The sequence below is a fragment of the Etheostoma cragini genome, chromosome 1 (assembly GCF_013103735.1).
Source record: "Etheostoma cragini isolate CJK2018 chromosome 1, CSU_Ecrag_1.0, whole genome shotgun sequence".
Taxonomy (NCBI): domain Eukaryota; kingdom Metazoa; phylum Chordata; class Actinopteri; order Perciformes; family Percidae; genus Etheostoma; species Etheostoma cragini.
The window spans coordinates 6,433,084-6,446,215 of NC_048407.1; the positions used below are offsets into that span (position 1 = coordinate 6,433,084).

The window sequence follows — 13,132 nt, forward strand, 5'->3', positions numbered from 1 at the left end:
TATAATAGCGTGGTATTTTCTTTTTTAAATGTGTTGATTTTTATTTAAAGGTTATTGTCTCCAGACATGTACAAATAAGAAACCAGAGTGACTGAAAGAGGATGGGACAATGGACAACAATTTTGAGTTTAGGCGAGTGTGCAGAAAAAACAACAACACAAAAATGTATTATACATATGATCTAATAAGACTCGCATAAAATAATTAGGAAAAATACAAAAAGGTTGTTCATCTATTTTACCTCTGACACGAAAGATTAACGTGAGAGAAGGTGACTTTTACACATGTTTAAGGCTTCAGCATAGACTAAAAAATGAAAACAGACAAAACATTTCATTTAAACTTGTATTAAATGTAGATTTTTTCAAATCACGCATAGAAACGTACATAAAAAAATTCCTGCGTTGAGATGCATCTATAGCCCGTTTACAAGCGAATCGAAAGGTGCCCAGAGATTCCAACCCCGAATAAATAAACAGATAAAGTGCACTCACTTTTGCCTTTTTGCTGCTTTCATTATTCTGATAAAATACAACAAACTGCTTGTTTAATTTAAAACAAATTAAAGGAAATCATTCCATACATTATGTCATTAAACACTGAATCAAATCTAAAAGGCACCACTGAAAAAAGAATGTTAAAGTGCAGTTTTCTACTGATATTTCTTTCTTCTTCCCCGAGTGTCTTTCATGATATGTCGCAGCGTTAGCAATCTACAAGTGTTACTACTTTCCACTAAACTGGAGAAAACAAGGACGGAAAACTGGTTGTACACTTATTTATGATATGGTATTACTGAGTGTTTGTGATATTACTGATAGTGAGGGTGGCTGGCAAAGTCCGTGGGAGGCATGGGCAAACATTTCAGCAACTTAAAAAAAAAGAATGAAAGTAAAGTGAGTATAATGGAGCAATATGAAGTAGATGTGTTATGGAAAATGTATCCTATATGTTTGTTTTATCCCACAGCCCTACATTTGCTATGGGTTGTGTCCTGTCAGATCCATGAAGTGTGTAGGTTTGACATTTGTCAAGTAGTCTTAAACACTGAACTTTGTGTAATTTTTACGAAACAGAAATAAAATTGTAATGAGAATGAAACTTCTTGTGACGTAATTTTCCCAAAAGATGGTGGTCATCACCTTGCTCTTTTTTTGTCGAATTATGAAGCAGAAACAGGCAGCTGACCCCACGTGCAACAGAAAAAAGGAAACCATTTCTGACTGGACTGAATGTTGGTGCCCTTTACAACTTGATGACTGGGATCTGGAATACATTCTTGAAAATCTGTGAATAATGCTTTGCTATTTATGTTAAGAAGGGCTTTAACTAGAATTGTTTTTATTGTCATTTAATTCTAAATTATTTCCTTGATTACGTAATAGAGTAGGTGTTTGATCAATGAAATGCTAGAAAACGGGGATCAGTGTTTCCCAAAGCCCAAGATGTCTTATTTTGTCCACAACTGAAAGATATTCCGTCTACTGTCACAGAGAAGTGAAGAAACAAGAAAATATTCACATTCAATATTTTGAAGCATGAATCACATCATTTTACATTAAAAGATTATTTAAACTGATTCATTGATTATCAATGAAAATTAGCTGGCAATTAGTTCAATAGCTGACCACTCATCAACCAACAGATTCATCTTTGTGGCTCTAATGTTATGTGGTACAATTACATAAATGTAAAAATTAAGAAAGGTTAAACCTGCATCTGTGGACAGATGTTAACTACTGGAGAAAAGACCCCCTCAATAACCTTCCTAGATCTTATGATTATTTAAGGTAAAACTTTGGATGTGGTATTGGAATTTAAATAGCTATAAAAGCAAATAACTAACGTTTTTACAGTGTGCTCCTCAGTGCCACAGTCCCACAGTGAGTGTCCCCAGCACAAACCACAGACACGACCGACTGCTCATAGACAATTCTCTTTTATTTACTCGACTGCTCACACACTTTTAACATTAACACAACTCTTGAAGGTTAGAGTGGTGACAGTACTTCAGAGATGCTCACAAGTCTCTGAGCAAGAGTTCAAGTCTCAAGTTTCTGGGCTAGAGTCAACATACTTTGCATTCAACGCTTCTTTTGTTTTGGTACATGTTTGATGTCCTCTCTTACGTGCGCAGTAGATTTGTTACATGTTGTTACATAGGTAGAAAATAATTAAATATAATAAAGATTTTCCTGAGTCCTGCATCCAAGTCTGAGTCGAACAAGTCTTTTGAGGACGAGTCTTCCAAGTTTTCCAAAGGTTCTTTAAAAGGTTCTTTAAGGCTCTTTAAACAACAAGCAGCATTGCTACTGACGGCTAACTTTGCCATTAATCCCCCTGTCTCTATTCAAGATTCAAGATTTCTTTATTTTCATACCACAGTACACTTTAGTACAAAAATACATGCAAAGTTCACAGCTTGAAAAAATACAGCACAGAAACAATTAAAAACACTGTGCAAAAGTTATTAGTTAAATTATTATTATTAGTATAATAATATTAGTTGTTTCATTATTATGGAACTGAGTGGTACAGGCCAATAGTCATTCAGACTATTGATGGTGGGTTTTTTAGACTCTGGGAGGTTGGCCGACGTAGATTCTTGGAGGTCAGTCGACGTATACTCTGGGAGGTCGGTTGACGTAGACTCTTGGAGGTCAGTCGACGTAGACTCTGGGAGAACCGTCAGCTGAGACTCCGGATGGCTGGACATCAGATGAGGTTTTGGAAGTTCTGAAAAGCACGTGCAGAGGTCTGCTGGACAACACGTGGTTCAGTCAACTGGATAATACATGCTCCGGTCCACTGGACAACACAGGCTCCGGTCCACTGGACAACACAGGCTTCGGTCCACTGGATAACACGGCTCCGGCCCACCGGAGAGCACAGACTCTGGGCTGGAGAGAGGATGAAGCGGGGAATGGTGTTGAAACCCATAATCAACCACGTCTTCTCTTATGGTCTTGGCGGTTCCCAGGGAAAATAGCCAGGCGAGTACACTCAAAAGACTGCTTGTAGCTGTGGATATCTGCTATCTGAACGGGTAGCTGATGAGCTGACAGACAGGGGGTCTGGGGAGCTGCTAGTTGCTGTACTAGGCCTTTTCCTTCAAGCTGAAAGGCTGGCTGCTTCAGTCTCCTCAGTCTTTTAACCAACATGGGAAAATACTGCAACAAAGTCATATAACTTTCTGGCTCTTCTCCAGGTAGAGGGACAGGACTGGGTGAAGCATGCAAAGGGGCAGGCCGGGTCAACGGCAAAGAACCTGTAGCCAAAATCCTAGCAGGCCAAGAAGCAGGCAGGCTAGTGGAGTTTGAAACAAACCAAAACCAAGGTTTTTCCAAAACTTTCACACAAGCTGCTACCAAAATTGGCTCCTTCAAGCAATCACTGCTAGCCTCCCTCCACCTGGCTTTGAGCTCCACCAGGAGCTCACATGAGGTGAAACATTCATCTGAAATCTCTTTTGGGTCCATGTTTGGTTAGATTATTCTGTTAGGGTTTCAGAGAAAGTAGTACCCAATAGCCATAGTTTGTAGCTGATAGCCACCGTCACCTTTTCCTGTGTATTTAGTTTGATGTTTAAATTTGAAAAACCCTTTAAGAGATAACTTCAGGTTCAACTCAGGGTTTTCTGAATCAACACACAGTGAGTGGATCACTTGTTGCTGGGTAAAATCGGCGTGGTAACTTATGCTGAACACCTAACCTGGTCGGGAGCAGGTTAAATTGGAGATTAGAGATGAACCCATGTAAAAGCACCACCTACTAAATAATCAATTGATTGATAGATTGATAACGGCGTCACCATTCTTAGAAGATCAGCTCGGTGCGAGAGAAATAGGTTTGCTCATAAAAGTCCAACAACCCAGTTAACATTCCCTGATGGGTATCTTTATGAAATAAAGATTTTAAGCAGGGGGGAATTACGTTTAGGCTATTTGTGTTTTATAATAAAAAACGTAGTGATTTTTTAAATGAAGTCTAGTGGGTTTGGTGATGGTGATTTTGCCCTTAAATTAATAAATATAGATAGGTCGCCTTCTTGAACCGTGTGTTGCCAATGCACGCATTTGAGTTTTAATTGGGTCTAAGATTGTTTACCACTGCCAGGGTAGCAACTGAAATCAAAGGGTAAAGCAACAACAGTTTTTGGAACGCTCACGTGTAATTATAGTCAGATCTTGGTCCCGACTGATGGAGAAGTTACATTGATAAGCAACGTGATTTACGCATAATAGCGTCAGCTTTTTTTTGCCAGCTGTCCTTCCTTTTTTAGGAAGCAGCGACTGTATTGCATTTTGCCTGTAAAGCCATGTCTGTGTTCTTCATATTTATGTAGAATCATAGTTTCTTTTGTGTTGCTCTTCTTATGTAAAATATGTGGCTCTGGTAGATGTTTGCCATTGGTCATGCTGTGCGAACACCGCCTCTTTTATGTGAATGTGCCCGCCGCTAGATTGGGAAACCCTGGGTTGATTGAACAAGTTGTTAACCACTGTTGTGACACAGCTCATGCAGGACCGCGGTTGTTAGGATTAATGTAACTGAAAGAAATCCAGGACGTGTTGATGGGCGGCTGTGGTAGAGCGGTTGCCTGCCAATTGGAAGGTTGGTGGTTGGTTGGTGGTGCCCGAGTTGCACCCCAAGTTGTCCCCAATGCTGCGCCATCGGTGAGCATGTGGCACCTTATACGGCAGCCTCGGCCACAGTGTATGATTGTATGTAAATGGTGAATGGTTCCTGTACTGTGTAAAAGTGCTTTGAGTAGTTGTTCTAGAAAACAGTCCATTTACATTTATATCTTGATCCATAATACAGACCTCTGGTTAGCAAAGTCAGCAGAAGACTAGTAACTTGGTTTCCCCCATCTTGAGGAGTGACTCGTTGAGGCATAGGTATGACGCAGACCAACCAGGTGTGTATTTCACTTCAATAGCCTATGAAAAACAATCTTAATATTAAGTAGCACAACGCTGTGTCAACATGAACACGTCACTTTCAACCCAGAGTGGGCAAAAACTAAATACTTCACCCAGAAAACGCTCCTTCATTCCTCGGGATTGATTTAATTCAAATTTGATTTTTTTTTACTAAATTTAACTAGTAATGTTGGTGTCAAAACCTAACTTTCATCAATGCATGACATTTTTCTACCATGGCCCGTTGTTGGCTCACAATCACCTCTCGGCAGCTTAATAACTACCAATTATGGCTGGCGTCCCGGAGATCTGTGGGTGCTAAATAAGAACAGCAACTGCCACTCAGAACTTATTGTTCTATGGCACCAAAGACTGTTCATGTTACAGCCCTGTACTTAGCTTAAAACATTTATATTTTGGGTATTTAATATATGGTCTAGGGCTATTGGTCTAGGCTTATCCGGTATTAGGTCATGGGGGCAGCAGCTCCAGCAGGGGACCCCAAACTTCACTTCCCCAAGCCACATCAACCAGCTCCGACTAGGGGATTCTGAGGCGTTCCCAAGCCAGGTTGGAGATATAATCCCTCCACCTAGTCCTGGCATTTCTTTGGGGGGGCGCACAGCCCACCATGTGCTTGCCAGAGGTAGCATGACTGCCATTAGGTACTGAGATGACATCCTCAGCCCCCTTGTGAGGCCATTTGCTGGTGCGGTTGGCCCTGGGTTCCTCCTAATGCATGACAATGCTAGACCTCATGTGGCTGGAGTGTGTCAGCAGTTCCTGCAAGAGGAAGGCATTGATGCTACGGACTGGCCCGCCCATTCCCCAGGCCTGAATCCAATTGAGCACATCTGGGACATCATGTCTCGCCCCCTTCACCAACGCCACATTGCACCACAGATTGTCCAGGAGTTGGCGGATGCTTCAGTCCAGGTCAGGGAGGAGACCTGGACTGCTCATCAGGAGCATGCCCAGGCATTGTAGGGAGGTCCTACAGGCACGTGGAGGCCACACACACTACTGAGACTTATTTTGACTTGTTTCAACGACATTACATCAAAGTTAGATCAGCCTGTCGTGTGGTTTTCCACTTTGATTTTGAGTCTGACTCCAAATCCACACCTCCATGGGTTGATAAATTTGATTTCCATTGATACTTTTTGTGTGATTTTGTTGTCAGCACATTCAACTATGTAAAGAAAAGAGTATTTAATAAGATAGTTCATTCATTCAGATCTAGGATGTGCTATTTTGGTGTTCCATTTATTTTTTTGAGCAGTGTATTTCAAAAGCACTTCAATTTCTTCTCCAAGTGCTGTAAAATGGTATAAAACACACCAAAATGAATGAAAGTAGAGATTTGTACTTGCCAAAGAGCGTTGTGTGGAATTAATCATGTTATTTTTGGGGTAATTAAAAAGAATATAGGAAAATGGGTTAATTTGACCCGAGGACAGCATGAGGGATAAAAGCATCAGCTAAATGTCATGTAACAACTGAGACCCCTTTACCAGGCGGGGCAACCCTAGGATCCCTTTAAAGCTCGTACCACTTCAAAGATTCTATCCCCTACACAGCACTTAGATCTCATAGACCTAGTTCACCTGTTACTCTTGTTATTCCCTTGTTGCAAAACAGTGGTAAAAAAAAAAAAAATCAGGATCAGTTGAGTTTTCATTAAAACTCAGTCCATTGGCGGGTCTTCATTTGCCAGATTACTTGAACATTCATTTAGACGTTGGGCCAACTAAAAAAGGCAGCGCAAACAAACAGTTCACTGTATCAACATATGATCTTGTGATAACGTAACTCACATAAGGAGGATTTAAATGGGGGCTTTTTTTTTTTGCAAATACACAAAATTAAATAATACATGAAACAAAAAAATTAAGTGTAAAATAACCTAAAATATACTATGTGCCACACAACCAGTCAGGCTGAGAATTAGTGTCCAATACGCACCTACCCCTTCCGTTCCAGTCTCACAAATTCTGTTGTGTTTTGACGATTTGTGTTGAAGCAACTTGCTGACTTGTTGTGTGAATCGCTGTCATGTTGTGTGAATCACTGTCGTGTTGTGTGAATTGCTGTTGTGTTGTGTGAAACACTGTCGTGTAGTGTGAATCGCTGTCGTGTTGTGTGAATCGCTGTCGTGTTGTGTGAATCGCTGTCGTGTTGTGTGAATCGCTGTCGTGTTGTGTGAATCGCTGTCTTGTTGTTGCGATTGTAAAGTGGAAATTGCTGTTCTGACAATTTTCTGTCATGTGGCGATTTGCTGCCATGCTGTGGCACTTGCTGTCGTGTTTTGACAATTTTGCTGCCATGTTGTAGCAAAGTGCTGTTGTGTTGTGGGAACTGCTGTTGTGTCTCTTTGTGACAAAGGCCCATATTTTCATTTAATGCATAGCTGAGAACCTCCTGTAGGCCTACATGAGATTGTTTCCTTCCTCCCTCTATGTTTTCATTGTGGACTGGGTGTTCCACTAATTTATTTTTTTCATGTTATTTTACCCTGAAATTATGTAAATCTGCACTTGCGGCCACACACACACACACACACACACACACACACACACACACACACACACACACACACACTTCACTTGAAACCACGTGTAAGGTTTCAACCTCCAACAGTGACAGACAGCTTCCCTGACCAATGAGAATGTAGAGATTTCTCAGTTTTCCTTGGGTCATGGTCTAATGGTACCAATGTGACATGAGTAGAGGCCGACCCGGGCTGTGTAGGCGTGCCCTGCGCTAGAAGTCACTGCAGCCTGAACTACTGCAACTTCTCCAAGTTTAGGAAAAACTGCGCCGTCTGCTTAGTGCTTTGCAAAGCGCTTCAGTCCCCTCACAATAATTCACCCACCTCTTCCAGTTTGTTCTACCCTGCTTTGCCTTATCATGCATAACAGCCATGTCAACCATGTGCTCTTCTCGCTTCTCTGCATCGCATTGAGTGGTAAGTACTGACTTCGAACTCTTTTAAGTGGGAGCTCTTGGCTGTGCCGTGTAACGTTACGCCTATTTCTCTTAGATATAGGTCAACTAAAGCAATCAGTTTCCTCGGTTAAACAACTCGATGTTTTACTTAAGAGCAGCTCTAGGAAGTAGACTGTAGTTTCCCCGTACAGCGACTTCAGTAAGTAGCCTAATCACTGCAGTATAGGCTAATTAGGCTGCTGCACATTTTGTTAAAGGACACATTGAGCTGCGAGTCCCGGAGCATGAGAGCACAGGGTTCACTCAGTTCACAGAGTCAGAGTCAGGACAGGAGGCTATTTATGCTAACGTGGCCGCTGTTTGATGTGAACTGTACCTCCCCACACAGCCCAGTCTGAGCAAGAGATAGACGAAGTGGTTCCCAGGCTGCTGTCCGGGCAGGAGACGCACCTGTCCCCGGACCACACTGCGCGTACACTGCGGCGCCGCGGCCAGCGCTCCCTGGACGACCCGGGTGGAGGACATTCTGACCCGGATAGCCTCATTCTTTCACTGCCCGCTTTCGGAAGGATACTGTATTTAAACCTGACGCGGGACAGCGCCTTTCTGTCAGGGGACTTCGTGGTCGAGGAGAGGCTTGGGGAGCAGAGCGCAGCGGTCAACCGCTTATCCACGAAGCACCACTGCTTTTACTCCGGCTCCATCATTAACCACACTGACTCCCAGGCATCACTGAGCACCTGTGGCGGCCTGGTAAATCATCTTCATTTTTTTGGGGAGTTTTTTATAGCTTTCATGTCATTCAATCCAAACCGTTGTGCTTCAGCCCTTTCTATGTAATGCACTGTAAAGGCAGGTTGGATTACAGCATCCTGACTGGGGGACATTCTCCATGCTAGGGCCCTGAACACCCACCCAGGTGTTTTCTGTTAAACTGGCTGATTAGACCTCTTCCCAGGACTGTGTGGGTGTGTTTAGACTGATTGATTGACATCTTCCTGAGTCTCTTGTTAGCCTCACAAATGACAGCTTTATCATTGTTGGACGACATGGAGAATATCACAATATTTTAGGCCAAATACCTTAGTATCTATATTGCAACGATATTGTAGGATGTCTTGGTGCTTTCAGGAATATTTTACACAGTGAGATTTGTGATAAATAATCATCAGGAATGTGGATATAATGGGTTTGGTAAAGGATAATAATAGGAGTGGGGGAAAAACACACAGTATGGTATTGCAATATTTTCCGTGGCAATATTTAATCGATATAGAAACGGCAAGTATCAATTTTACATAAAGAATAGAATTGAAGTGAGATGAACAAACCGTTACATTTATCTTTTTAGATAAAACAGATGTTGACAAAAGTTTTCTTCTGGGGACATCATTTGAAATCGCAGAATATTGCAATGTGTTTAAAATCACAATAAAATCGTATTGTGACATAAGTATCATGATGATATCGTATTGTGAGGCCCCTGGTGATTACACTTTACAGTAATGCAGCTTCTAAAACCAGGAAAAGACAACACTCATTTTATATCACGGTATGAGAGAACCCGAAATCTAGGACGATATCTAGTCTCACGTCACAATATCGATTTTTATATTGTTAAATTGCCCAGCCCTGCACATTGGTAGAAAAGATTTGTGACCATATCAATTTCCATCTAAGCTGTGGGCCGTTGAGCAGAAGGTCTCATCAGCCAGGAGAACTGAAAGTGTGCGTGTGTGTGTGTATGTGGGTTTGTGTGTGTGTGGGGACAGGCTTTTAACAGCCACGCTGCTGATGTCCCCCTGAGTGTGATTTACTGCTCTTGTCTCATCAGTCATTGTAATTTCTTAAAATCTTTGGTGGTGTTATTTACGCTACAAGTCTCCTTCAGCATCATATCTAAAGGCGCTGGGTCGGGACTATTCGCGTCACTTTTGATGCAGTTAGCTTAAGGAAAGATGGTGAGTGGGCTTATAAAAGGTATGTTACTGTGACACGTGGGACATAAACAGGACAGATGGGTTTAGGAAAAGAAGAACGGGACAGTTGGGTTTAGGAGAAGTGACACGGGGGACATGAAAGTCCACTTCCCCAACCGACCTCCCCTTGTGGAATTTCGGACTTCCTACTACTTGCTAAGGGTGTAACGGTATGAAAATTTAACCTCACGGTTATAGTGACCAAAATTATCACACTGTTTGGTGTTATCACGGTATTTAAAAAAAGTGTGTTTTCTATATGTTCAGAAAGCAGTATTAGGCCACACAAGCTGAAACAGTTTCAAAAAGTGTAAGAGTGTTTATTATATTACAAAAATATTGGCAAAACCTTACCAAACGTTTAACATCAAAAGAACAAGGGCTCATCATGTAAACAGTTATATATGTCAGGAACATTTCCAGAAGTACAAGTTTAAATTATACAAATCCACTAATACTTATATATGTACGTGTTTTCTTCATCATCAAAATTAAAATGTAAAACTGTACACATTTTAGAGTAAACCTTAAATAAATAAGACAAAAGTGTGTCATGCATTTAAAATAAATGGCCACTATAAAAAAAATTACAAAAATGACTACAATCATGGGAAGGATTAAATACAAGGTTTCCACACCGTGGTAATCCACCGGGATAATGATTTTTTAAAATGAAAACGATAATTGTTATTGTTAACATTTATGTTGGTGTTTACGCTACACCGGTAATCGTTACATCTCTACCCTTGTCGCTCTACTACATCATTTTTAAGGCTGCTTAGTGCTGCTCTGCTCAGTGCGTTCTACACACACGTTGAAGGATGTTTATTGTGTCGTATCTGACGCAGTGAGAATATTGCCTAACGATTTTTTATGTAACGGGAAAGGCTGTCTTCAGCTTCTTCCATATAGATGTTTCTTGCTCTTAACTTTTTATATAATATTTAACTGAATATCTTTTGGTTTTGGACTGACTAAACAAGAACTTTTAAAGTCATCACCTTGGACATTGAGAAAATGAGATGGACTTTTTTGTACCATTTTCACACTTACTCTCTGTAAGTTTGCTGTTCTATAGCAGAGCCTGACTTCTGATCTCCCAGTGCAGGGCGGTTAAAGAAAATCTGAATTTCCCCACTGTGAGCAATGAGGTTCCACATTATCTGAGGCATTTGGATAATGCTCTTATAAAATGAGTGTGCAGGTAGGGGTTCAGGCTCAGTCCAGGAATCTTCAGCAAAAATAGGCTTGAAGCCAGCTCTTAAAGTAGACTGTGCGCCTTTATTTCCTCAGTGACAGTTTGAGCATTCAGCTGACCTACAATGAATGAGCAGATCATTGTCCAGCTGCTTACAAGACACTGAGACACATGGTGGGTTTATATGGAGAAAGAAATATCACTGGCAGCTGTGTCAGTTAAACCTAGCATTGGAAAATTCCAGGAATATTCAGTGTTAACCTTCCATGGGATCTTAGGAGTTTATGGGAATTAATGAGAAATTAATAATTAATAATTAATCAACTGTTCTGTCCCGCAGTACTTGTGCTTGTGCTTTTGCGTTTGGATGGTAGAGGCTTAACATCCAGCGGGGTCTGGGGGGGTCTGGGGAACGCTACCGTTGTTGCGGGTGGGTGCGCCGGTGGTTATAAAACGATTATTAGACTATGAAATATGCCAAGTCTGATATGTCCATGTAGCCTGCTCAGAACAGACAGGGAAACCTAACGCAGAAAAGTTAGCTTACCACTTTTAGGTGATATGCCATATTTGTAGTTGAGCTGCGATATGCAAACTGTTGCTTGCAAACTTTGCATTCAACTTTTTACGTTATCTACTTTTTTTAAATGCTGCCACACTGCCGATGTCTTCAACATGGTAGAGGAGGACTGACTGTAAATTAAACATTCACAATTGAAGAAATAATCAGCAAACCACTAAAACAAGGCTTTCTAGTCCTTTCTTCAATCTGTCCCCAGTGGGTTGGGCTAATCCCACCCAAAAAAGGGGGGTGTTATGAAGACGGACTGTTACCTGTGCAACAGGGATGCTCTGAATACACCCCCATTAGCAATTAGTGCTTTCCACCCATAGACAGTAACGGTCTAGGCTTCCACTGGATGAAATAACACGGCAAAAAATCTACCAATCAGAATTTTGGTCGAGCCAGAACGTATCGACCAATAAATCAACTAGTTGACTGGTAGATTAGAGCCCTAGACTATATGCAAGTTTTTGTGCAAATCGTAATCACACCCCAGGAGGAGATAGAAAAACTAAGTTTCCCACATATTGCTATTTTGCTAGTTATTTCACAAAAATTACAAATCGCAATCTAATGGTCGATTGCGGCCAAATTTTGCAACAATGCTAAATTAGCCATGAGGAACGACTTTGACAAGTTTTGGGGGCAATTGGAATAATTGTTGCCAAGATAAGTAACTTTCTGTTTGTTTGTAACTTGCACATTTTTTCCACTATCAAAATTCTTTTGATAACGTTTCATCACCAGAGATGCTATTTGCAGAGTTTGTGAAGATCGAAATCACGGCCTAGGAGGAGTTTGACAGAATGGAAAATGCATATTTTTTAAAATGTCTGACTTCCGGTTGTGCGGGGCTTATAAAAGTAAATGTGTCAGAAATGATGAGAGCAATGTGTGTACTAAATCTGGGGAAAAGCGCAGCAACTATTTCCCTGTTCTCTGTACCAAAATGCTGTACAGTCTCACAAAGCTCCCTGGGGTTTATGGGGGTGGGGAGGGTGGAGGGTGTCAATTTTTGTACATATTGAGGCCGTCACAAATGTGCCCAAGGGCTGAAACCAATTAGGGGGCGCTATAGAGCAACCATACCACTGTCAAGCATTATTGTAAACTCAGATCAAAGAATTTCCTATTCTCTTTATGGCTGCATAACTTCAAGAGTTTTTGTGCATCCTAAATTCCTAAAAAACCTGGTTGTAAAATGAAAATTTTGGAACGAAAACCAATATGACTGACTTCCTGTCAAGTGGAAACATTTTAAAGAAATGCTCAATGGACTTCAAGATGAGACCTATGTTCCCTTAAAATTTGGTATATTAACTTCCTAATTTTCACGGGACCATACTAGGCGTTAGGAAGCGCTATGGAGCCCCCTTGCAACGCCTGGGCCCAATCACTAAAATTACATTTCAATCACATTTCTTTAAAATTACAAGTTGGCGGCGCCCCAGGCGGCAGCGGCTGGCATACAGCTCCGACCAACTCGCGGATATTTTTCATAAAAAATGCCGCCAAA

General features: G+C 41.3%; 1 protein-coding gene and 2 long non-coding RNA genes across 4 annotated transcripts in view; 2 read left to right on the plus strand and 1 right to left on the minus strand.

Moving 5' to 3' along the window:
• Positions 1-446: 446 nt before the first annotated feature.
• LOC117949022 lies at positions 447-1,097 on the plus strand. The gene is made up of 2 exons (XR_004657611.1): positions 447-789; positions 898-1,097. It is a non-coding gene; the product is annotated as an uncharacterized LOC117949022 (long non-coding RNA).
• Positions 1,098-7,663: 6,566 nt separating this feature from the next.
• Positions 7,664-13,132, plus strand: part of adamts17 (ADAM metallopeptidase with thrombospondin type 1 motif, 17) — a 92,472-nt gene continuing 87,003 nt past the window's right edge. The window contains exons 1-2 of one of the 2 annotated variants that reach the window (XM_034873750.1): positions 7,664-7,893; positions 8,263-8,627. In XM_034873750.1, the coding sequence (XP_034729641.1) occupies positions 7,836-7,893; positions 8,263-8,627 (423 nt within the window). In that variant the 5' untranslated portion in view covers positions 7,664-7,835. Of the gene's footprint in view, positions 7,894-8,262; positions 8,628-13,132 lie in introns of those variants that run through there. The other variant, XM_034873835.1, reaches the window with a different exon arrangement.
• The window catches only part of LOC117948687, a 16,944-nt gene continuing 13,545 nt past the window's right edge, over positions 9,734-13,132 (minus strand). Inside the window, exons 2-3 of the long non-coding RNA XR_004657540.1 lie at positions 10,834-10,838; positions 9,734-9,862 (exon numbers count right to left, since the gene is read on the minus strand). This is a non-coding gene — a long non-coding RNA (uncharacterized LOC117948687). The remainder of the gene's footprint in view (positions 9,863-10,833; positions 10,839-13,132) is intronic.